Here is a 26,810-nt window from a genome sequence, read left to right as displayed (position 1 = left end):
TTGCCTCAGAAGCGTTATATAGTTGACCCTACTGTAAGTGGAAAGCAGTTATGACTCTATCGAGCCTGGTCCTATTATTTTTCACCCTTGGTTCGGTCTTTACGAGGAAAACGGTTCGAAGGGTTCTCTTTACGAGAAGATTGGTTACGGAGAGCGTTCCGGCAGATCGAGCAGTAGCGAAGATATGAAATCCGAACCAATTCCCGTGAGATTTTCGATTCCTGGCCTCAATAAATGCATTTTGTCTTCGCGCTTGAGCAGAGTTTGCCAGTAGGTCGTAAGCTAGTCGGTTTCCAAGCGCGAAAAGTGGGTTAATGTCCTCGACGTTTCTAGAAAGGGAATTGTTTCAACGAATCGGATACTCGACTGTTTCAGACTCGACGTTTCTAATTGACAAAGACGGAAGGGATATATCAACGCGGCGCATCTGCCGAAACGACGCGGAGGCGAAGAAAAATGCAACGAGCGTAGGTGTAAGAATAAAGAGGGAGAAACGGAAGCAGGAAGAGGCGGGCAAAGGTAAGATGGTGGATTTTATCTTTTCTGCAGCCTTTGCACGAACAACCCTGCGGTATGTCCGGAGGCGTGCCATAGAGTGTTCTCCTCTCGTTGAGAATCATTGGCAAGTGAAAGAATCGAAAAAAGAGCGACGAAAGAAACGAAGAGAACCTATCACGATTTTGGACGGATGAAACGGAAAACTGGAAACGAAACACCAGTTAGGAAGTCGTGCGTTTCGAGAAATGCGACGGTAATTGCTTGCAAAGCCGAATTAACACCATGAGCTGTGGATTTTTATCAGAAACATCTTAACCTGGTAAATATCGAACATTCGCAGCACTGGCCTCACTTTCGAGTCTCCTCCTCGAGGGACTCGCCGAAACTTTTGGTATATTCGACAAATTAGTTTCTCGGCGTAATTTGCTCGATCAAACTTTTCTATTCGAAGTTTCTCCATGTCGAGGTGATCGATTTTTCTTTGCTTCGTTCCATCTGGAAGAGCAAAGTTTAATCGTAGTTTAGACTATCGACGGAAATGAAGTCTGTTACGCATAGAAATTATAAAACGATGCTTTAGGCATGTTTCGCCGCCATTTAAATACGTTTCATTTATATTTAGGAAAAAACTGTTCATTTACATAGAAATTGATTGTCAACTACCGCGAATCCGTTTCACCTGTATAATTCGTACACAAAGAAAAACGATGTAATCTTTGCGTAGAAAGAGTTGCGATAAATCAAGTTTTTCGTTTTTATTTCGGTTTCGAATCTTTCCGTATGCAGCCGAAACGTGTTGGATTTTTACGGGTCAGTAGCTTTTAGCTCCGTTCCGCTCGTAAAATGCGCGTGACTCCTAAATTGTTCACGTTTTGAACGATGTTTTATATTCGAAAGCGATGTTTTGCGTCTGCTCGTTTCTATCTTAAACAAGATAATTCGGAGGCTAAATCGTTCATAGGAAAATACGATGCCCTTCGACTCTTCGTGGTCGAAACAGCACTTGACGTTTAACGTCGTTTAATTTACAGTTCTCATTCGATATTCATCGAATATTCCAATTCACAATTCATTTCTAATTCAATAAGCTATTTTCAGAAGCTGTTTGTCCTCAGCCGCTTATTACGGGTACACGTAGTTGTACCCGCGAATGTATATGCGAGACTTAAATAAAACGGAGACTCTTATCAACCTTTGTGGCAGATTGGATTGAACGTTGCAACGAACCAAGTACATCCAGTAGGACTATTCGCTTAGTCTTTTCGGAAAAACGTAATCCTCCTCCATTGCTTTCAAGTCGGTACGTCTCGAAGCGCCCAGCAGATACTGTCTCCGATGCCTGCGGCGTTTCCGCCGCAACCTTCTGCATCCACCTGTCTCGCGTTTCTCTGCATCCACCGCCTCGTCGTGCCAGCTTTGTTGCGTGAATTCTCACCGGCATTGCTTCACGAATTTGCCATATAGAGAAAGAGACGGGCGTCTCCGTCTCGCTTTGCTTGTTTCGTTCCTTCGGGAAAGGAACAACCTCTGTTCGACGTCTTTTAGCCTTAGCTGTTCATCCCGAAACGGAACTGTATTATACCGACTTTGGACCAGAGATCACCATCGCGTTCCATTGTCGTCCGTGTCAATCACGCAGAAACTTATTTTTCCCCTCTATCGAATATTTATCACACACGTTCGCACGGCTTTTCGTTACTTAAAATGGAGCGCTCGATATACCTTTCTTTCCTATTTTTCTTTTCATATTTCTTTCGCGAGCCCGCAGAGAGCACCGGATTCAAGAGCTCTGCCTTTGAACGGGCCTGGCTTTAAAACCGATCTTTTCGTCAAAATCCGTTTGAACTCATCACGAAGCAGTCGCAATGGGCAATCGCGATTATCGCGATTTTAAATACGTCGCTGTCTGTGTAGGCGTAGGGCACAGGTGCCGGAGAAAGTACTCTTCGATTCGTACTCGAGCCTTCGGTTCGAGCACCGTGCACAAAAGAGCAGAGTTTTATTCAAAGCAACGGTTCTGCGGGTGGCAACTTTATCCGGCGTGTCTTTAGCCTCGATGTAAAATGCGTCTCGAGAGTTTTCAAGTATTCTTAAAATTTCGACTCTTGGGATCGGGAATCTACTTCCGCGCGATATAAGGAAACAACGACGGATCGAAAGATCCGATAGTATGCGAGCGGGACGCGTGAAGGTGGAAAGAAAGCAAGGAAAGAGGGTGGAAACATTATCGCTTAAAAGTTTCAACGAAAAAGTTACTTCGAAACAAATATAATGGAAATTACGAACAGAGCGTCGAACTTTACGCAACTCGAAAGAATGAAATGGAATTTACGACAAACATCTGAAAGTCGGAATGTCGAGAACAATTAGAAATGCATATTTCAAACGCGAGTAAACGTAATTTAATCAACAAAGAGGATGTTTGGTTTTAGCCTGCTGTGATGCTCGAATTTTTATAGTTCAATCTTGCTCTCATTTTAGCAAACGAAAAAATCTTTTAATAACGCAAGAAAATCTTTCGCGTGAAATTTAAACGAAGATAATTGTTTGCAGTTGTCTTTACGCGTTAAAAAAGTCAGAATAAATACGATCGAGGTTGAAAATGACTGGAAGAGTACAGTAGGATTAAGAAATTAAAATGTATGAGTTATACACACACATCTATCTTTAAACAGCGAACAACGGCTGAGATAGCGAAACGGGAATAAAGAAGAGGAAGAGAGTGGAAATAAACGAGGAGATTTTAATCTGACCGCATTTTAATTTCCTAATATATAACTTGAGCTGACGGTGCAACGATTTCAGTTTCAGCTAATGATCGGCACGAGCCAAGAAAATTTATCGTTCGTTCTGTATTTCTCGCGCTTGCCGTGTTTAGCGTTCTCAACCGCTTGTTTTGGAAAAGTTCCAGACAAAACGATCGCGATCCTCGACGAACAGCATTTCCATCGGATATCTCTGCCGCATGATAATTCAGCAAACGGCGATATCGACGTTCGAATCATTTTGAAAAATATGATTTTTACAAGTTCGTAAAATCGTCCTGATTCATCCATTATCTGTTCAAGTTGCTTGTACGTCATCGTAAGTTCAGAACAAGGAGAAGAACAAGTAGAAAGACTAGTCGAACGTGGTATAATTAATGACAAGAAGAGCTAACACACGACGTCGACCGATATTAATAGCTTCGAGCAATAAGGGTATAAGTTCGTTAGTCGTGCGGCGACTTTGAAGACTAATGACGAAACTTTTGTCTCGATCTCGCCGATGTACAAAGTCTAGTGTTTTGGCAAATAACGCTCGATTAACCGCGAGACATTTGAACTTAAGCGTATGGTTCGCGTGTTCGTGGAACGGCAGAAATCGACTGCTTGCGAAAATGCTCGCGAAACGGTGTTTTCATTAATATCGTTAAAGGAACAACGCGCTATATCGGATCGTGTCCAATTTATCCGATAGAGGAATTATTACGGTTTAGTATAAAGAAAAAAGCAAAAGGTGGAGCAAAATGGTCGAGTACTTGGTCGTAATACTCGCAGACCCTCGCGATAATTATTGGGGTAAAGTCGTCAAATAGCTTTCCTTCGCTCGACCGGTCTCGCCGTTCCGACTCCTGGGAGGAGAAAAATCATTTAGCCTGTTTCCTGAACACGACGGAGAGAGATAGGAAAGGATGGCGGTCCATTGGCAGAACGTAATTGGTGGCATCTGTGACCTACTGTTCCGCGAAATTGATTCAAGTCTCGAGCCGGAGAATCGGGGCTAATTGGAACGAGTAACGAATCTCCCGGAGGAAAATCGCTATGATTTTTCTCTCGCGCTACTTGAACGACAAAGGTGACGTTCGCATACTCTTTACTCCTGATTGCCGGGTTTTAGATTACGTCGAATCCGTTTCCGTTCTATATCGATGAAAACGATTTGTCTTTACTTTTCTTTGCTTGTTTCGATAACTCTACGGATTCTTCTAAAAACGGAAGAATCCGATTTTCGTTGGAGAAACTTGGTCGCAGAGAGCAGCAACGCGAATAAACGTACGCAGCCCTCGGTGTTACAGTAGAAATGATGCTCGATGTTAGAGTATCGTAATATATAACGGGAAATGCGTTTTAATTGGACTATCAGCGAAAAACGAACGTTGGCGGTTCCACTTTCGGCGAGAAACTAACTGGCGCGGGGACTGTACAAGATGACAAAATTGAGCGATATTTTTCCAGAACCTTCCTCTCTACGACTCGTGTCGTTGTCGCTGTATGTAATCCAATGGTTTTCTCCCTGATACTTTCAATTAAAAGCTTCTTTTAGTTCTTATTTTCGGATCTTCGTTTCAAGCTATAATAAAAATTTATCGACACGGTAACGTTTCAATCTTCGACTTAATTTGAACGTATTTTTCGATTATTCATCTTCCCAGGAGCGAAGAAAATCGATGATATAATAGAGGAACGACTGGCGGTCGCGGAGGAAGCAATCGCGTTGGTGATGATGGCAAAGAAGATGGAGGTACGCCCGGTACATTATTAAATATGCCTGGGAAAATTAGATTCGAAATTCTTATTTTTCCTTGTGGCGTTTCTACCAACCCTTCTGCTCCACCATCCACGAGCGTTCACGATTGCCCGCCTTCTCCGTTCCGTGCTTTCCCTTTCTTCCTCTCGACCAGTTCTACGTATTGCAGGAAAGATACGTTGCAGCCTGAGGCTAAATGCCTGTGTCAGCATTGTTAAGCCAGCAGATATGGCTGACCCAATAGTCTTAAATTTTTACGTTATGTACCTACCCTTCGCGTAACTTTCGTTCTTTTTCACCCATTTTCTCTTAGGTTCTTCTCTGTTTCACCTTCTGCAACCTGCGCTCGCTCCGAGGTTCTGCCGTTTAGTGTTTAGAGATGAAACGTTTGATGAAATTGCCGGCGGCTACGCGCTAACGTTCTAACGCGCCGAGATATCATCGCTACGTACAGTTACGAGCGTCGCGTTTTTCCTCCGCAGATCGAAAATCAACTAAATCGAAGTGCATGTAGATCCTTTAGACCGTGTCGAGAATCGCGAGTTTCCGGAAGCGAAACTTCAAATTAAAAAGTTATCTCGTTACCGTGCCGTAGGTAATTAACGAGCGCTAGTAGCTATGCTCATATTTGGTTTAACGACTCAAAGGGCTCGTTAACGAGCATCGCTTTATTTTGCGGCGGAGCATTTCACTTCCACGCTGATCTTTGCTATTTCGGTCGACAGTTTCCTTTTTCCACGAGACAACAAATTTCGCCTGCGATCTTTCTCCAATCACCAGTCACGAATATGCTTATCGATGACAAGGACGGTGCGCTGTTCGCTAGATGGTACAAACGCTCGACAACCAGGATCTTGTCTTCGTAATTAACGGGAGCCGTGCAGGCGCTGTATCGCAAATCAAACTTACTCGCGGTGTAGTTAAATTTGAAAGCACCAAACGCTTCGAAATTTCCTCGTGATCGATCGAAGTAGAGTCGTTAAATGCGACGCGCGAGAATCTTCTCGCCGTGTTTTCCGCGTTCGGAGCCGCGAACACGAGTATGGAATAAGAAGACACAGCGAGGACAGTTATCGAAGTAATTCGATGAAATTATCTCGATAACTATCGCGTAGCCATTTCAGCGCGATTAAACTTTAGGCAGGCCGAAGTTTCCGTTAATCTGCAGCCGTGGAAAGTCCGCGCTGTCGATAATTGCAAGATCCTTGGTTCGTTCGTTCGTTCGTTCTTTCCTTTCTTTTTCTCTCCGTCCTTGTTTTCACCGTTGAACCAAGGGAAAGAAGATCGAAGGACGAAGAATAAAACTAGCTTCGAAGCGTTCGTAAGGAAGAACAAGCTGCGAGAGGAGAGGGAAGAGAGTCGGTTCGGCGAGACACCCTTAACGCGGAATGTCGCCTGAATTACGACCCTCCTTATGGCTAGTCCGAGCGCACCGTTTCGAGACAAACGGGCAAGCAGAGGCCGCGAGCGCGAATTTCTTTGCGAATTCCACCGGAATTCCGGTGCCAAGCGGCTCCGTTCGCCTCTTTCCTTTCTACGCCACCACCCATCCCTCGAGTTAGGTGAAAAGTAGCTGCGAGAGGTATCTCCGTGCTTTTTTAAAATTTCGGTAGGTTAGAAGATTGGATACAGACTTCCTTCCGCCTCGTTAATACCGTTTATCCCGTCAGACCTTTTTCGTCGATTCCGCTTAATTTATTTACTTATTTGCCGGTTAAACCTTTTGGTATGCTTAACATCGAAGATATCGTACTTTTCACTAAAATCAATATTTTTCATGTAAATATCGTTGAAAGAGAACTCCATAACTAAAATTAATAAAAAAAGGCGGCTTCGACAACGTGCGATTGATAACGTACGATTGGATTTTTCAGTTACTTTTAGATGAAAAATAAAAAAATGTTATAAAATAGGTCAGAGCGCGATAGAGTATTTCGAGTGTCAGCGTTGTGAAAGAAGAGGGATATCGAGGAATTCGGCGTACGAATCGAAATTAGAAGAAATAATATTCTTTAGCTGCCTATCTTTCGATCGATCGCTAAATAACGTGGAAATGGCACGAAATTGGCAATGTCGATTCATCGAGCACACCGTGTTCGATGCGTGTGAACACTGACCATTAAAGAACTAATTGCCGCGGTCTTTTTGTTTTAACCTCGATCCTCCTCTCCTCCTCCTTTGGCTGTGGTTTCGTTGAAACGAAAGGAGTAGAAAAAAGATTCGCCGTGTTCGGTTGGAAAGACCGATAGCGTGGATTCGCGAGGCAGGGAAAGAGGAAAGAGTGGGAAAGAAGGAGACGAGAAATGAGGAGGTTGGGCGCGGCCGAAATCCATGGAAAAACGGGGCAACGACCAGATATCGGATTCCGAAATGAAAACGGGATGCGGATGCATCGACGAGAAAGAGGCGCGGAAAAAAAGAGTAGCACGAACCGCGAGCAAACGTATCGACAAAACGTAAACCTGGTACGAGAATGATTTCGTGGGCCAACGCTAAAATATCCATGTTCTGCTTGTTAAACGATTACGACAGATGTATCTTTTCTACGTAGGAGAATAGAGAACGGTGCAACGGTGCGAGTAACTGATACAAAACCATTGACAATTGGCTCGACGTTGCGAGGAACGTTGACGTTAACTCGTATCGAAAAACTACACGGCTAATACGACGAACTATGCGGAATCATTTTACGTTGGACTTTTTGCCACGCACGCGTTACATCGATCGAATCGTAACAACGTCCATCGACTTTTGAAAAGACGCGAACACACGGTCTAAGCTTCGCGGCCGTTTACGAAAGGGACATGGTTTAAGAAGGGGGGTCTGGTAATCAAATTCTTTCGACACGCTTAGAAGCGAGTCTGCACGACGGTAACTTTCTTCTCATCCTATCTCGTCGGAAATAATATTGCTGCTGAAACGAAGTTAGAATATCCGTCGGAAGCGATACTGATATCGATCGGCTGTTATATCTTGACTAAGTGAAATTTTTTTTTTTTCTAGCGTAAATTATTTTCTCGCCGAACCTTACTTGGTCGAGCGCGATACACGCACGCGTTACCAGAAAATTGCATTTTGAACGGCTCGATAGATGCTTAACTTTTCTCGAATCTTTCGCTTCGAAATTGATTTACTTTATCATTCAAATTTCAACGAAGAATTTATCAGACTAATGTTCTTTGTAAATTTATCCAATTATTTCGTGAAAGTTTCCCGGCTAACTTAACTTACCTCATTTGATCATTTTTAAGCGACTTTATAAAACTTTAACCGCTGTGTAATAATTATTATTAATAAGCCTTCCGAAGATTTGTTCAGCCCGCTCTAAAGTAAAGTTTTCCGTTTGGTTTTCGACGTAGCATTCGTTTTCCAGCTTGCCACTCGTTGCCTTCCTTTTGTACCTCCTCTGTCTTCTTTCACCGCAAAAGAACGACAAGAACGACGACGGCTCGTGGAAAATTGGTTTCTCGGACGCGAAAGCAAATCGAGAGAGAACGTGGAGCCGAGTAGTTTTTACCAGTGGACGAAGAAGAACTTTACCGACGCGTCTTTTCTAGGCAGACGTTCATCAGCCAGTTTTCCAGACTCGAGAAACGAGAAATGCAAGGAACACGCGACAATTTTCTGTTAGCTTTTATTTACTTTTTGCATTCCAATCCTTTTTTTTTTCGAGATCTATCGAACGAAGTTCTACGCAAGGTTTTTAATTATTTCTGTGGGGAAAATCGATTAAAGTTTCGTGTTTGATAAAATTTTATCCGTCAATGTTTTCGTATTCGTTCGACAAGTTTCGCGAAGCTTCCAACTCTTTTCGACGACTTGAGCCCAGCTATCGCTTCAAACGTCACTCCCTCGAATCTATTTCACCGCCTTCGCCAAAAGTATCTATCGCTTAAAAGTTGAGGCCAGCGCGAAACTTGGTAAATTTTAAGCGATCTCAAGTGCCGGATACCTTTGAATTTTAATTCCCGTGCTTTTATCGGTGCTTCGTCCGCTGGAAAAATGCTTATCGCTTTATGACGAGTCCGCCGTGTCTCTCGCCGACTATCCGCGCCAGAAATCCACCTCCTCCTGCCGTAATACCATTTTCATCATTTTACTTCATTTCTCTCTTATTCCGCAAAATTCTGTTTAGATTTACTCGCTGCCTTTACCCGTCCTATAATTATTAAATCAAGTTTACGTTCGGAACGTTCAATATTTATTTACACGATAATAATCCATTTCAAGAAGAAGTTCGCTTACACGATTAAACACATATTCACATTATTTAGTGTAATTTCTGTTCGTTAGAATTACGAGATACAGATCGTTCAAAAATTGTTGAGAGCCGAATTTCGCGAATTACAAGGTAAATTCCTTGCTTCGATTCGACTATATCTACTCGACTAACCTTGCAATGTTCTAAGCTTTGCAACATTATCTTCGTATCGATTGCATCTTAACTTTGAGCTACGAAATCCTGACTCGTGAAATAACATCTCTTCGTTGAACGTTCGACCGATGGTTTTCTATTTGTCGATGAAAATATGAAAAAGAAAAAAATAACACATTTTTAATGGCGAGTTTCCCTCCGTAACTACGTATCTCTTTCCAAGTTGTTGGTCTGGAAAGAGATTTTCAAGCATAGAGATTAACGAGCAGTACAAACGAAAATACGTGCGCATGTACTCGTGATACTATCTATAGACAACTAGGAACTAGACGAGTACCAACCTCGGTTATTGGTTCATTGATTTTTGCATGAGGTCGAAGCCTAGGTTCGCGAAATTGCAAATATCGATACTCGATGGCAGCCTTCCGGACAAACAAAGCCGATAATCCACCCTTAGAATTTCGATGTCTTTGTCTCTGTTTCTTTCGCACTCCCATGGCTTCGTCTTTATCCCTCTGCCTTAGAAAATATTACCCTATTACCTTTTTTCTTTCTCGTCAGAACTATTTATATTCACAGATTTATTTACGTTATCGCCGCTTTTCTAAGGCGTGATTTCAGAAGGGATATCGCGTTATCCGCTATAAAGTATAAAGAATATGTCATCGAAATATAAAAAGACACATTGTGCCTATCGTGTGAGTCGGATGTACTCGGTCTCGTGTGTGTTTTGTGTACGCGAGTCTCTAACTAGGTGAATTTCTTTATTAAAATTCAAGCGGGAAATATTCTAGCGCCGTGTTTCTCTCACGGGATTACTAGCAAATACCAACGAAGGCTATACGACTACGGATTCGCTTGACTATAGAAGTGCGGATGATTCGGTCTGGCGGTGAGTACGATTGGTTTCCGGGGCTCGGCGCCTCTGCCGGAAGTCACGCTAACTGCTACCAGCACGCCACACTGGCGTAATCCTGGAATCTTGGTTTAACGAACTAAGACTCGTCTCATTTTATAGAAAATACAATCATTCGTGCACTTTGCACACCGAATGTATCATTTAGGTAAATCGATTTTTACTAAATCGTATTTAATATTTTAGTCGCCATTCGTTTGAAATATACGTGAAAGAATCGGAAGCAGTCGCTGCTGGAATCGCGTTTTTCTTGCGACTTTGCCACCGCTGCGAATTTTCTAAGGTAAATATAATTTGCGATGGTTTCCGAGATCGTTACGAGTTTCGCGCGTCTCTTTCCTTCGGAAAACTTTGAAAGCCTTGTTAGAGAAATGAAAGATCGAATGTGTCATCGCCGAAACGAGGGTCGACTTTAGAGTTGACGGGATTTTCGGTGGCCAACCACGACAAACAGGGCCGGATCCTTCGTGACCGCTAATCCGTACTAACGTTCCGACTTTCTTAGACGCGGTCTTGTCTTCCAACATTGGCTTACTTGCTACCAACAGAGCTTCGATCCAGCCTTTTCTAGGTCACCGTTATGTCGTGTAAATCAGATTTCATTGTAGACGCGATTAATTTATAAGATTCGTAGAATGTTTCCCTTTCTTAAATAAAACGTTGTCTCAGAAACGTGATTACTCGGCGCGGTATTACTCCGGTTAAATAGAACTCGAGTTCGCGAAAACTGGCGCAACTCTAAATGAAAATGGTGTGAAGGATTAATCTGAAAATGGAAAAAGTAACCGGCGAGCTTTTTACCAATGTATACGTTTTCCAGTGCTACTATGGCTTCTATCCGTCTTGTCGTCGGGCGGGGAAAGTGGAAAGAACTTCTGTAGGTTCTGACGCCACGCCGAGGCGAAAGTATTTCTCTCTCTATCTCTATCTTTTTCCACCTCAGCTTCTCCTTCGGACGTTTACTTCCAGCTTAGTTAGCAAAACGCGATCTCTTTCGTTGTTCCAGTAATGAGACGAAACGATAAAGCGGCACACTCCGAAGGTTTATCGGTGCGTCAGAGGTAACCGCTCGGCATCCGTATATTTTGAACATTCGAGACGGAAGAGAGAAAGGGGTGGCTGGGTAAGTATCGGGAACGGCCATTGTAAAAATTCAGTAGGATTTCCTTCAGCGTCGCCATTTTCTCGAGAAAGTAAACAGCGCGAAATGAAGAAGATCTTTGCATTTTTTTTCCAATTAATTCTTCGTTCCTTTTTTGTCCTCTTTAAGTTTGCTGTTCCGTTCTGAGTATTTCAACGAGAATACGTAGTCCGTGGATATTTAAACAATTATAGGAAATTCAGATAACCAAAAATGCGAAGCGTGTATAATAGACGAAAATACGTAAAATGTATTACGCTATATTGTATAATACTTGGAATATGAAATTGATCTTTATTTAGATTCTATTTCTGTGGTTCTATTAATGTAGTTCCTGTCAGGATGAATTTGGATATATCTTAGCGATTTAATAATGTATCAGCTTAAAATCTCGAGTTTCCTCTTCGTATCCGATTCCATTAAGTCATCCAAAATTAGACAATGCAACTGGTTCGTAGAATTTCAAATTTGATGCGAGTCGCAGTGGAAAATGGTGGATTTTTGCCCCTAGTTTCTTTCGTATCACTCGAAGCTTCCCATCCGCTGGGGAATCCATTTCTAGGAAAAGCAACTCCCTGAATGTTCAAATTCCCTCTAAATGCCCACTCGTCAGTTATCCAGCATGCCAGTCTATCACCGCATTGTTTTGAAGCTCGTGAAGCATCTAGGCAAGCATTTGCAATCTGACAACGCCAGTTACCACTTCACGAGATGCTTCCATTTGTCAGCCATAATTACGAAGATACTTCGTGTTAGTTACATATTTGACAAGAAACGGTTCAACCATTTTCCTTCAACTTCATAGACTCTAGAGATACTTGGTCGTTTCTTATCAATCGAGAAAATAAGAGGAAACCCGAGAAGATAAATGTTCTTTATCTGTATAAAATGTTGGTGTTGAAACTGCAAAAAAATAAACGACTATGGTCGTAGAGAATAGAAGGAGGTTGACGATAAGAAGACACTCGAGGAAAACAATGCACTATGCTCGTTTTGCTATAATACAAAAGAGAAGCACGTTGCGTCATTGACGACAGGGTTATAGCAGGGTGCTAACAGCCTCTTGTTCCGCAGTTAGGATTATTGTCACAAACACGAGAAACTTTCTTCGTTCGCCAATTACAGAGAATATCATTGTTTCTCTGAATCTCTTAACGGCTGTCTTCTATCGCCGTATACATCGATTACATGTTACGGCTGGGCTATACTTACCGTTACTATTGCATAGATAATATACGGCAACGTATACAGCTTGTTTCTGTCCTCGCGTTATATATTATTTTGTACGATCACTGCGTGCAACGATAAGCCACCGTTCATTTCGACTTCTTTGGTAGAATATTTATATTTCGGCAGTCTAATCGTCCAGTATTAAATCTGCCGTGCTATACTATGCAACTCGTAATAGTATTCGTGTAATGCGTGGATATGGCAGCGGTAAAAATGGTACGAGTAGTAAGAGTAGGCTTAGTAATCTCTTCTATGATACAATCAAGTTCTACATTGAAGCATCGAATAACTATCCCGATTAACGCAACAACGTACATATGTATATGTGTATGTGTATATGTATATATATATACATATTGTATATATCCTCGCCTGCAGCATTCTATTTTTCTCATAGCAATTAAATCACTGCTACGCTATATTTCACGCGGCTCTGACCGAGCTTTTAGACTCTCACCATTTCACGTACCTGTTAATTTATTTCTCGAGACGCCTTGTATTTTACCTAATTTTACGAGCTCGCAATATTGCGGAGGCTGCTACGTATAAGAATAATGACAGGAAATGTTGATTCGTGAAATTACTAAAGTCTCACTATCATAGCGAAGGAGATGGTTTCAGAAGCAAATAGAATAAGTAAACGTCGAGAAAGTGGAACGAGAAAGACGGACGATTGTACGCCGGCAAGACTATGCAATAAATAATAAAGGCAAGATCCCTCGAGTCTTGGAATCTACCTACGCCGTAGACGAACCGGGGAGTAAAGTTTCCCGGTAGCTCCGTTGCACTGTCTAGGAGACCTTACTCGAGTCGTACGTGGATATTCCGTAACACCTTTCTTTTTTCCTCTCCTTTTGAGGAAAACAAAGTTCGCGAGACTTTTTAATGAAATTACTACACCGTATCCCATAAATAACCCAGCCGGCACGTTACGATTTTCAGCGTTCTTCACAACCGAGAATCGTTTCAGTTTGAACTCGTATTTAATTTTCCTCACGACCGGCTAACGACGCAGACGGCAGGATTAGGTCTAAGGAATCGAGCGATAATCCGGCCTGGACGAGCGTTCTACTTGGGACGCACGATAAAGCCGGTCCCGTCTTTAAGTGGAAACGTTCGTTCAACGTCAGACGAGGCACGTACCAGAGCACCGGTGTCAGGGCGGAGCGTAAGAGGGTGAATAATCATTTTCCGTCGTAACGAGGGAGATCTAGTAGTAACCAACCCCACTTCGCGCTTTACTCCAGCTACGTTTCTATGCCCCTAACTTTCGATCAACGTGTAGTAGAGTCGCGATTCCATTTCGGAACAAAAGAAATTTTTCATCAAACTTGGGATAAAAATCGTGTTATAAATTTTTACCACCCGTCCATTTATCTTTCTTTCCTATCCATATCTCATTTCCCCCCTCCCCCCATTCGAATTTTTCGCCAATGAAATAACTTTCCATATTTGCATTCCCTGTTCCGAGTCCTACACTTTTTCCCATTCGAGAATCGTTGGCGGAAATCCTGCCGAATCATAGCCATTAGCTTCGTTAATCGTGATTTTGTACTAAAGAGAGGACACAATTACTTCCGTGATCGTAAATAATCCAGATCGTTCGGATAACGTAGCTTCGTTGCGAACAATTAGACGACGTGAACGTTGTTTCCTACAGCTGACTAATTCTTGTCGAGCTCGATTCTAATACCGTTTAGATTAAACGTCTACCACGAAGGGAATTGGAATTCGGGAACGTGTAACTTCGAGATCGAAGCCTAACCACGGTTTAAAAATTATTCTTGGAAACGTTGAAAAGTTGCAAAGAGTTTCTCCAATGAGTCGATGATAATTATTTAGAAAATATCGCGAATCGTTCGAAAGAAATAGAGAAACGCGTCTTGCCGCGTGTCTTATCGTTCAGCAACGACGACGGGATTCGTTTTATGCGATTAGAAGTGGAGAGACATTGGAATTATAATATTTGGACGGCAGAGTTGGGTGTGATCCAAAATTCTCGATGAAAATCACGGGTCGAATACGATGCAGTGGACCGAACGAAACTTGGCGTTTACGTAATTTCGAGCTTCGCGTCAGCGACTATGCCGGTAAAAGGTCGATAAATGTAAATCGCAACGACCATTACCTGTCGGTAGTATGGATAAACGTTCTCAAATAATCATAACGTTTTACAATTAACGTAACCAACGTTTACCGATTCGGTTGAATAAGTGGCTGGAAAAATTGAAATCTCTTGGGAGGTAACATCTGTTTGATCGATTAGCAATCACTCACTGATATTATTCGCTAGAATCCGGACGAATAAGAATTTCGAAAGGTGGATTGAAAAGTTTGTAGTTTGCCTCGCTCGATCCACTTAACCAGTTTCCTCGAGGCGATCGTTATTCAAATTCGATCGAGACGTTCCGGGGATGTCGGCGAAGACAGAAATCACGACGAGTAAAATTTCGCACATTGGATTAACGACGGAGGAATAGATTTTGCGATTGGGTTGCGTCGAATGGTCCGTGGTATCTAGCAACAACGTCGAACGACGGTATGCGAACGATCAGGGAGCGAAGGAGAATAGCCGGTGATTGAGGGAATATAGGGGAGCCATCGTCGAATATAACTCACGTCGCAGTCGAACTGTCTCACCGGGCTAGCTCGTTGGTTGGCCGGTCGACTGGTTGGTCGGTCGGTTGGCTCGTTCGAAACGATCACCGGGCATATTAACGAACGCACTAGGGCTCATAAATCATGCCAACGCAGGGAGCAACCAATCGAATAGCCCTGTTAGGTACGAACAGCCAATCGGAGCCTCGGTCGAACGGACGTGCACGTCGAACGAATCCCACGTCCCGGAAATTACGTGTCCGACTCTAAACTCTGATGATTGATGAGCCGGCTGTAGCTAGTGGAAATAGTGTGCACTCGCACTCTCTGTGTCTCTTTCCGTTCCTCTTTTCCTTTCCATCTCTTACTTTCTCTCTTTACCTCGAAACGATTTGCTCCTTGCTGCTCGAAACCTCCCTGAAAGCTCGCACGTTCCTCTTTCCGATGCTTTTCCGTGTCTCTTCGTCACTGTCAGATACCTAAGCGTACGACGAACCTCTCTACTGCGCGGCAGTAATGTTTTTCGATTAACCAGTGTCATAACGATTCCGACATGTTCGATCGCGTGACGCACACGCTACGTTCGTTAATGGCAGATAAACGGCGCAACACTCGCCTTATTTCCAATATCGCTCGCCATTTCTGCAGATACCGCTAGTTTTTAATAGTTTTCGCGTAAGGAAGAGAGAAAAAAAAAGAAGAAAAATGGAGACGCGGAAACGCCTGCAAGTTTCATGCAATAGTTTCGTAGTAGGTATCTTCGCTTCTCTCTTTGATTCCTTCGAAAATGTTCTTGCGGTTGGATCGTCTGTGCACGAGCGCACACACGGTTGTCATCGAGATCAAAGCAGTCGCGAAACGAGGGGATTTTAATGCGTTTGCCAAAGCGTCTCGGTCAAAGCGAGCGTAAAGAAGTACGAAGCGGAGAGCGTGGTTCGACAGAGGGATGGGAAGAGCCAACGGAGAAACAGACGTTTTTCCATCCTCTCGCACTTTCCAAGATTACAAAAGTAACGTTACATCGACGAGGAACTTAACGTTGGACATCGTTCGCTGCTGACTGCGATCAACGAACGGATATAATCGATGCCTTAATTCGCGCCATCTCAGGAATCGTATTAATTGGCGGCCAATTCGTTTGCTGTTATTACGTAACGCGACGAGAAATCCTACAGCTTGGACGATTTGACAAAATTCGCAATGATCTGCGCGTTTTGATAGAGCAGTGACTTTGCGCGAGAGAAGTCGGATTTATAGTCCGATTTTGTACAGCAGCGAAGAGAGGAAACGATTTAGCGTGAAAAACTTGAAACGTAATTCCTGCCTTTAACTATCTGCGCTCGGGAAACGTGAAAAACTGGCAAACGAGTCGCCGAGGATTTAGAAAATTCCAAATTCAGCGTGGACCGTGAACGAAGGAACGGGAGATTATTTTTTAAATTTATTCTTTCGCGTGTTAAGCTGCTCGCCGTGTTCTGAGTGGACTGAGCGGAAGAAAAAGCAAACGCGAGAAGATAACGAAGCGAGTCATAGGCTAGAACCGAGGGGAGAATATGGAACGAGATAAAAGCGAATGGAGGAAAGAGAAGACTCGAGAGAGAGACCTGGCGCACTCGAAATGATTGAAAGACCGAAGAAATTGAATTCTCGCATTCGATCGTGCCAGCTCGGGTCCTCTAATTGAACGACTCCTCTTCCCCTTGTTCCTCCGTCCCTTTTCACTTGTCAATTCTTCACCCCTTCCTTCCTTTCCTTTAGTATTTCCTACTATTCCACGCCACTCGTCTTCCCGTCTCATTTTCTTCTCCGTCGTTTAAGCGGTCCCCTCCTCTTATTCTCTCTAACCGACGTTCTGCCAGCCAGTAATTCGTTTATCATCGGCGCTTAACCGTAGACCGAATTAACACTACGAACGACAATCGGATGGACGTCGGAGCAGCGAACAAGACGATTCACCAAGAACGTAATCAGGCTACTCGAACGATGCTAGAGGAAAACCACGAGAACCGTAACGAAACGACCTCGATCTTAATTTCGTTAGTTTCTGCACCAGATTTATGATCTATCGTCGGTGTCGGTTTCGAAGGAAGCGTAGGAGGAGCGCGTGATACGTTCTCGCATATTCTTCAGCCGTATCGAACTCGATGCTCGACGTCGGTTTCATATGCTTAGAACGAAAGGAACCGTAGTTTCGCGCGTTCTTCGTTTTCCTATTTACGAGAGGATCGTAAAACGACGTTTGACTAGCAGTAAAACAGGGCAACCTAAATTCTTGGACTCGCTTGGATTTCTCACGGACACGGATTTCCACGAGTTTGCACGGGAACGAGCGGCCGCCGATTTCATCGATCAAAAAATTGGTGCAATGGCGAACGTTGGAATCGAGCCAGATCGCTGTTGTAAATAACAAACGGCTATTTATTTTTGCATCTACAAAGCTCCGCACGCGCATCTTTTTACAGCACGGTAGCTAGTGAAAATACTTGTTCAAAATGTTTGTGCACTGCCCGTTTCAAATTTATTTGTTATTTTAAGCGCAAAACGTATTTCGGTCTTCGTATCGGGAACCGTACTTGGGAACAACTACGGTTCGTCGATCGAGGCAACGTAAAAACAAGAGATAAAACGGTGAATGGAAAGAGAAGGAAAGAGAGTCGGAGTAAACGAATAGAAAAGGAAGTGTATGCACAAGGTAGAAGCGCGGAGGTTGGGTTGGTCCGCGCCTCGGTTAATAAATAGCAGCAGTATGCAAATAAAGTCAATCGTGCAATCGTTTGAATTTTAATTCGTTGAAATAAAAAATGAAATTTGCTGCCACGGCTACAAGGCGAACGAGCGAGCGAGCGAGCGAGCTCGTGCGATCGCTGTTGCTCTCCTGTGATCGATAAAATCGAGCTTCACGCGACTATGACGTTTCCGTCGTATAAGCATGTTACGCTAAACGTTAGAATAGGCAGGATTTTATCGAAAGCGTGAAGAAATCGTAAAGATGGTTGTCACGGGTTGTAAAATGGGCGTAGACCGCTTAATCGTGAAATTTTTTACGAAGCTACAGCTCATGCACCGGTACAAGTGGACTGCCATCGCTAAAGCAAGTATATAAGGGCATTGTTCACTTCCTGTTTTGAATATCGAATTTACGAGCAAAGTTATGTGCAGCGCCCGCAAAATCTTTCCCTTCCCCCCCTTCCCCCTTCCCCCTTCCCGCTTCCCCCTTACCCTCCTCCTCTCGACCATCCCCTTTCTCTCTTTCTCCGTCGAGATTCTAACTTGGCCCGTAAAACTTCGGTCGGAACTCGTCTTCGAAAGGCGGACTTTCCTCTTAAGGGTTTCCAAGCAAGCAGGGAATATGGTCGAGGTGTCGTAAGAACGATCGTAAGATCCACGATTCGTTTTGCATTCCGCGATATCCGTTCTCGTAGCCGCGAGAAAATCGATCGATTCGAGTCATTTGACGCGGCGAGTGAAGCGAAAAAGACAGGGGAAGACGTACTATACGTCAACTCTGGCTGAGGCAAAGACACGGCATAGGGAAAAGAAGAGGAGGCAAGGATCGAGGTTATGGATGAAAAGATCGAAAGGACGGAACGTGGTTCGATAGTCTGTCGGTAAAGAGTGACGGACGCTTCCTTTCGAGATAGGTGACGGAGAACTGCCGACAGAGAAAGTCTTTTCTGCGGCGAATCAAAAGTCGAACGTCGAAGGCACTTGCATTCTTGGCGAACGGTATATCGCGCGCTCGAGCAAGAAACGTCAAGGATTCAGGTTCCGAGTACGGCTTGCCACGAGAGCTACCGATTCCACCTGATGTCGTTCACCGACCTAGGCTTCATTTTCAGATCACGTACACGCCATTGCGCTAAGCTTCGCTCCTCTTGCCTTCTATTTCGAAAGCACCGGATGCTGAAATCACTCTCCTTCGACTCTTTGCCTTCTTTTTCATTTCCTCTCTCCCGCTCGCTTCCCATCACTCGCAATTTCTTGCGTATCTTTATTCTTTCGGCGTTCGCCAACCTATTCAAACGCGCTTCCCGATATCGTCGCTCTTGCAACAGCGAGTTGCTCTTCCACTTGATTTTGTTGTTAATTATTATCGGCCTTGGACAATTTTCCATGCAACTTCTCGTTCGTAGCACGTATTAATCGTTCCACGAAGTCGACCGGTATTTCGTTAAAATAATACGAATCTGGAGAGAAAATAGCTCGTGCTATTCCGGTTTTATTTCGCTATTTCGAAGTATTGGACAAGGAAAAGCTCGAGAGTTTAGATAAAGGTGAAGAAGCAAAGCAACGAAGCAGTTAATTTTCTTATTTCGGTCTCTAGAATTACGATCTCTTAATTTAGTAGTCAATTTGCTGGTACGCGAGATCGCTAGTGTCAGATTAGTGTCGACGCGCCATTGCGATTTATTTGCGACGGCGCTTCGCGGTTTCGTTATATTTTCAATAGCGCGATTTCAATTGCTACGATCGTGCGAATCGCGTCATTAAAACCTAATCCCGTCGAATCGAACAACGTCACCGCTGCAACGACGGTATTATAGTCGCAACGTGTCGCGTCGCTCATTTGCACCGGCCCTTATTCGTGACAATTCGTTCTAATTGCTTCTAATCGATTGCAATCGGCCTTTCTTCGTCGTTATCTGTCGTTGGTCGCTACATGCGTCGTTATTCGTCGCCATACGTGCTCCTTCGTCGTTATTCGCAATCTCTATTCACGGACGCTATTCGGTCGATACGAGGCGAAGCGCGTGAAACATTTCGACTTTCATCCATTCGCAGTTCGTTGCGAGTCGAGTGGTTCGTTATCGGCGCGAATAAGAAACGGCTGAAACGAAGAATAGGGACGAGCGAGAGACGCAGCGTAGGGAAAATTGATCGAGATCGAGCGGCGATCGGCTAGTCACGAATCACACGAATCACGATTTACGGAAAGAGTAAACGAAGCAGTGGCGTAAGAGGGGTAAGTAAATACGAGGCGAGGGTGGGAACGTGGAACGCATGTACACAACGAAGGTCGTTCTCGAGTGTCTATACGCGTATTCTGACTCACGTACGACCACGAACGAGAATATACGGGCGTGCGAACAAACTACAACGAACGAGGGAAACGTTCGCCCTCGATCGTGATTTCCGAATGCGCTTCTCTGTACAAACGAACCGTCCGACAACGTTGCCATGCTACAAGCACCGACAGATACAGAACGGTGAAACAAAACGACGAGCCTGCCGCTAAGACGCCCGGCGAACACAACCAACAACAAGGAGAGACGAGCTAAGAGACGAGAACGATGACCCGAATTCTGTCGTGGAAAATCTGCTGGGAAAATACACGGTTCATTGTGCGGCGCGGCAGTTTGACAAATTGTATATGTCTACAAAACCTACTTCTCCTACCTGCTTCACCCGTAGCTGCTCCTTCACGAGAGACCCCCTTATTCGCGAGGCAGGTTCGCGTGCATGCGCGAACCAGCATTGTCACCGAATAAGAAAAGGACAGAGCATAGACAGTTTGCACCGATTCGGCCGACATCGACCAAAAGAGAGGAGATCGCCGATGTGTTCGAAAGGCACATTCCTTCTCCTTCGAAACGAGGAATCACAGCGCGGATTGGCGATGCGATCGATTCGCGCAGCGTACCTTTAAATCTGGCGTTCGAAGCGAGATCGTTTGTGGTTGGGCACTACTGGCAACTCGGATCCTACGATTAAAACAATCTCTCGCTGAAATCGCGACACGACGGTTGGCGACCAACGCGCAACTAGCTTATTTTAAATACTTTATATCGTGGGCATTGAACGCGAGCGCGAAACACTTTGGCACGAACGATGAAACAATCAACTGTCTGTTGTAGAATCGATTCCGGTCAACTTAACGATAACCATCGTATCGTGTAGGGTATTATATACTTGGAGAAAAATTGCTTGTACGTCTAAATAGAATAAAATAATATCGAACTTTGCTATAAAATTCTGTCAAATTCTGTCTGCCATAGAACTATCGCTTTGCAAACTAAAATCGATATCGTGCTTGTTTTCAATTCTCAAAAGTCGCAGTTAACGACAGAACTCGCTAGAGAATCATTTTTTTTTTTTTTTTTTAATAAAATTTTGCGTAATTTTACTAGGCTAGCTATCCCGTGTCAACACGTTTGTTCGTGTAAACTGTGTTCATCGTTTGTTCGTTCGAACGTATAATTAGGCGATCACGGTGCAGGTTACCACTTGGTCGTGTAAATGTCAACGGGAAGAAATGACGCACAACGAACGATTCGTCGATACTAACGACAGTATTTTTTAATCGACATTTGCCCGGTTGCGTAGAACGCTATCGGCGATAGGTTGAAATTGATAAATCGCTGGTTCGCGTCGAACGATACCGAGTACCAGGATATCGGATAGAAAGAGGAAAAGAAGGAATCAAAACAGCTGGCGTGTCGCGTAAATTGATCGAAACGAAAAGTTTTTAAGCCAATTGATTCAACGGGTTACACATCGTTCATCGCTCTCCGCCGTTTTTCTCTGTCTCCAAAAAAAAAAAAAAAAAAAAAAGAAAGAAATATTTAATTCGCTTTCCCCAAATCCAGTTCTAACTTTGGTCGCGTCGATGCGCTGGAATCATCGTACGACGCGATTCTGGTTAAACCATTCTCGCCACGAAAAAGTTCGATAGACTAGAAAATTTTGTTTACGCATAAGGCAAACGAAAAAGATCTCTTTCGATCGTGTTGACGACTCAAAGCGTACGAAATTCTCACTGACGTTATACAAATCCGTTTATGCTTTTTGAACGTTACGTAACACCGTCTAATCTGTCCGATACTTCGATTAACTAACCACCGATCAAAAACTGAAGAGCCAGTCGATTTTCCGTCAGAATAATTTTTCCTCCGCGTACGAGCGTCGATAGAGAATCGCCGAACCTGAGAAGAGAAAACATCCGCAAGACCGACGGATGTTCAGACCGTTCGGTCTTGCCGGATTAACAGCGTATACTTGGCTCGGGAGACGGAAGACGAAGGTAAGCGGTACGAGATACGACGCGAGCTCGCGCGACGCGATGTCGGCCAACGCGGATCGTTTCACGGACAGCGGAAATGAGACGGTCGTTCGTTCCGCGGAACGGTCGAAGGGAAAGAAGATAGGACGTCGGGGGCAGAGCGAGATGCCGGAAAGGAGGATAGAAAGCCGTGGTACGGACGTACGGAGCTTCCTGATCGTCACGATGGTCGTTTTCGTCCCGTTCGATCGATACCCATAATTCCGACGAGTCGCGAACGGTGCCGATCGATACGGCAGATTTTCAAGCTTCGCTCGGTCCGTTCGGTCCGTTCGCTCCGTTTACTTCGTTTGCTCCGTTCGCTCCGTTTGCTCGGGGCGCTCGCACGAAACGGGAGACAGGGACTTGGCTTGGGAGCTTTGTCCCGTGCTGGACGAGAACGGCAAAGACCCTTTCGTGCGAAATTCCGCGTCAATCCCGTGGAATTAAAAGCTCGTCGAACGAATTTAAGTCGACGTTGGTCGAACAGAGCCAGCTAACGGCCGAACGATCCAGTCGAAAAACGAAAGTCGAGCCTCGAACGAAATCGAGAGAGGGTAAAGAAATCCGGTTCTTGACTTGGTCGTAGCTGCGTGGTTGAAAAGTTGAAGGCGATGGAGTAGAGGGTGCGTGGTCGCGAGAAGTAGGACGCGGGGATGCCGCGTGAAACGGCATCGGAAGAAGGAGCAAGGGAACCAAGAGGAAAGCGGCGGTTGGCAGATAAGATAAGGGTGAGAAATCGCGGCGCTTCTGGATGCGGTAACATTAGACCGCCTCCCGACAGCATCGCTACCTGTCCTTCTCCAGCACCGTTCCTTCACCGAGGCGTTGCTCTTCGGCTTAGCGCTCGAGCCCCAGCAAACTCCTATCGTCCTCCGGCACGGTATCGTTTCACCGTATGGCCACCAGATACTCCGGAATATCGAACTATATACGCGTACACTGTGTTGTCGTCCAGGATTCGCTCGATCGACAGTAGCAGGGTTAGGCCAGCGATGTAATGTCGGATTAACGGCAACTGGCCGATACTAAACCGTAGACCGAAGACGGATCACCTGGATCCAGTTCTCGTCTTCGCTGCTCGGCCGTGCCATCGATCTAACTTCCAGCGTAGTGCAAGCTACGGTAATACCCTCTTCTCTTCTTCCCTCGCTCTTTTATCCTTCGGCCATGTTTTCCAACTCGTTCTTTGGACATGTTCTTCGGACATGACGCGATCACGATTTTCCCGCCCTTTCCCGTTTTTCACACCGCGCTATCTGTTCTTCATTGTTTTCTCTTCTTACTCTATGAATGTTTAACGATATTTTCTCCGACAATCGCGGTCAGCGTCAAACCTCTCGATACAGTCGCGACTTTTCACAAAGCTTTATCGTTAAATTCATCAGCGCAGCATTTTCATCTGCTAAGGAAATTTCAAAAAGGTTCCATATATTCGACACGTCGGAGAACATCGTTCAACGTTGAAGAATCAAACTGTCGCGCTTGAGGTTTGTCTGCTTTCGTTTCGTTTTACGTAATCGAATAGTCGACCTTTTTCGAAGAACCTTTCTTTCCAAACGATCCTTATTTCTATTCGAAAAGATCTACGAAGAGCCTCTTTCACACGCGAAACCAATAACATTTTTCGCACTCTCTTCTCGATGGAGTACGAAGGTCGGTAAAGCTGAAAAGTGAACTCTCTCCCTCGAGTAGCACTCGTTGCTGTTAAAGAGAAAATACTCTCGCCGATTATCGATCTTCGAAGCTTGGGAACGAGCTTCACGGTTCGTCGAGATTATCGAGGAAAATTTTCTAGTGCGCTTCTTACAACTCCGTTGGGGTCTCTGTCGTCGTACTCATCGAAATTCTTTTCTAGCTTGTTATCTTCTTTTTAGCTCTGTCAGACGACTAGAAACAGTCTTACGCGTTTACGGATAATTTAAATTGAATCCGTCTGTAACGTAACGTCGCGTGTAGCTGGAAAAGCGACATCTCCTTACGTGGTCCTAATACGATGGCCATCAATTGCACGTAAAATATTTTTGCCCAATCGTATTATCTGCGTATATCGCCTAATTACGAGGCATACAGGGCCGCTGTTCGACGAATATGCAATGTGCGCATTTCGTAACGATTCGATGGTAGCTGTATGATACGATTGTCCCGAAGCATCTTACTCGTAACGTATTACGAATAGACCGTTAACTGATCTCGCTAAGAATCGACTAAACTGTCTGCTCTGGTTAATACCAACTAACGAGAAAATCCGCGTTCCTTAGTTGCCAACCCAAAAAATTCCATATTTTCATGAACTTTGCCAAATGGATGTGATCAGTTGGTTCCTAAACAGATATTCCTCTCGTTTAGCAAACGCTCGACGAGTATACTCGACGTATTACGAATCTTTACGTATCTTCGTACGTCTTTATATATTTTATGTACATTTTTAAACAGCCTCTACGCGCTCCTTTTCAAAAGCATACCGTTGCAGAGTCGCGTTCCTTTCTAATTTGATCTTTTAAATTAAAAGCCGGCTCCTCGAGATGGTCGTTCTTCTGTCCCGGATGCCATCCCACCGTTTGATATTCCGATCTCATCGGATAATCGATTTCTCGGTAATGAGCCAGATGCCTAATGTTCAACTATCAAGTAAGTAACTGTTACCTCGTCATAATTGCAATAGAGACGTGCTTTTGAAGTATATGTATACCTAGTACTGGAAATAGGAAAAATTAATGATTTCGAAACAAGTAGAAGGTTACTCGTTATCTCATTAAATCGACGAATAATCGTCGATTTATTCGCAAACGATGCATTCTACGCAAAAGCGTCGCTTTACGTATCTTTCGCGTATTTCTTCGCGCAGCTTCGTCTCCTTTCGAATTCTACTATTAGTTCGAGAACACCTTATAAACATGTACAGTTCCAAACGTTAAAACGTATTAACATATTAATTACGAAACAACTGTCTGTTTCAACGTTTCATTAATGTCAAAGCGTTGACAGATTAGAAACCTACAAATGTTCGTGGTATAAAAATGTACATACATTGATCGTTTGCCTGCTCGAATTTGCTCCGTAAGAGTATGTCGTTGAAGTAGGAAACGTCTTTCACCGCGGATGGAGATTCTTTTGGCTCAAAGGCTTTCGCGAAAGGTAGCGGAATCTTCATATGGAAATATCGACCAGCGTCTCGGTGGAGGATCGATTACCGTGAAAAATAAATGTCGCGTCTCGTCCTTTCATGATTTCCACATAAATATTCGACGACGCTGGACGCTGTCGACTAACCTGTTGTTGCATAGAATTATCGCTTACGCGATGAGCACAGCATGGTTTAAAAAATGTCAATCGATCGATGTGCAAAGTATAAAATGAAAATACGATCCACGATCGATCGAGTTTGGGTTAGGTTTCGTTCGTCGAAGGAGGTCGTTCGACGGTACAAAAATAACGTTGTTGGAGGCTGCAGGGACGACTATGATAAATAGGAGAATTGAAGCCGAGAGGTACGTTCAATAGGAGAGAAACAGCGAGGTGGTCGCTAGAACGACCTAGAGACGTGCACGCGAGTATGCGGGTGTAAATACATCCCATGAATTTAGGTTAGTATGCGAGCAAAACCGCAGCACTTCACAGACCAACCTGGGCCCGCTTAATTATTGTCCGGCTATAGGGATGATAATCGGCTCGAATTAACGTACCTACTTGGTCGACGGAGAAGCAAGTAAACGCAATCGCTCTCGGTGATTAGAACGTCCCAATTACCTTCTTAACAGAAACCTTTCCCACTTTCGCCGAAGTTTGGATGCCGAAATTGCTCACTCGCGAAAGTTCCGCTCCTCCAAACGTTCATCCCTTAAAGTCCTGTCAGGATTTAAATATTCAGAAAATTTCACCTTCTTTGGCGATTTCTTCGAGGCGATATGAATCTTCAACCTACTTTTAGACGTTACATAATAAAAGAATCATTTTGGATATTATACCGTATGCAGTTGTCGTTCAATTGTTCTCTCTGAATTTATATCAGAGGCGCCTGAGTAGTTTCTTCTTGTTGCATTAAATATAAACGTACGGACAAATGGAACAATTAATCGTACCAACTTTGTCTGTCAAAAGACGCATCTATTTAATTTTTCGTCATGTTCGTATCAGGCATTCTATTATAGTTCTTCCCTAATAACGAATCTAATCGATTTTTCGATCCTTTTCATGCCTCGTAGCATTGCTAATTAGAAGCAACGTTCATCCATACCGTTCGATTTGAACGATCGTGTTAATGCGCGCGATTGATGTGGTTTACGACAAACACCGATAACCGATTCGTAATTATCGATTTCGAAGTTTCCTAAAGCAACGTTTCACAGACTCCTGCGTAGATCGTGCGAGGGTATTACGCGGCCGCTCGACTACATTCTCGAGTAGCAGCGCCGACCCGTATGCGCTATAATAATTTAATATAATGTCAAGTATCGGGAAACTCGTAGCAGCGTAACAATAGAAGGAGACGGCTATGGTAGTC

General features: G+C 44.0%; 2 protein-coding genes across 4 annotated transcripts in view; one reads left to right on the top strand and one right to left on the bottom strand.

The window, feature by feature from the left end:
• LOC117205517 overlaps positions 1-26,810 on the top strand; it is a 142,686-nt gene that overhangs the window by 22,785 nt on the left and 93,091 nt on the right. For both annotated transcript variants that reach the window (XM_033443988.1, XM_033443995.1), the window contains exon 5: positions 376-519. In XM_033443988.1, the coding sequence (XP_033299879.1) occupies positions 376-519 (144 nt within the window). The remainder of the gene's footprint in view (positions 1-375; positions 520-26,810) is intronic.
• The window catches only part of LOC117205436 (tyrosine-protein phosphatase Lar), a 278,404-nt gene that overhangs the window by 233,144 nt on the left and 18,450 nt on the right, over positions 1-26,810 (bottom strand). The gene's annotated exons all lie outside the window — the stretch shown is intronic.

Source organism: Bombus bifarius, unplaced genomic scaffold, assembly GCF_011952205.1.
Source record: "Bombus bifarius isolate JDL3187 unplaced genomic scaffold, Bbif_JDL3187 scf7180000007966, whole genome shotgun sequence".
Taxonomy (NCBI): Eukaryota; Metazoa; Arthropoda; class Insecta; order Hymenoptera; family Apidae; genus Bombus; species Bombus bifarius.
This window is presented reverse-complemented; position numbering and strand designations above follow the sequence as displayed.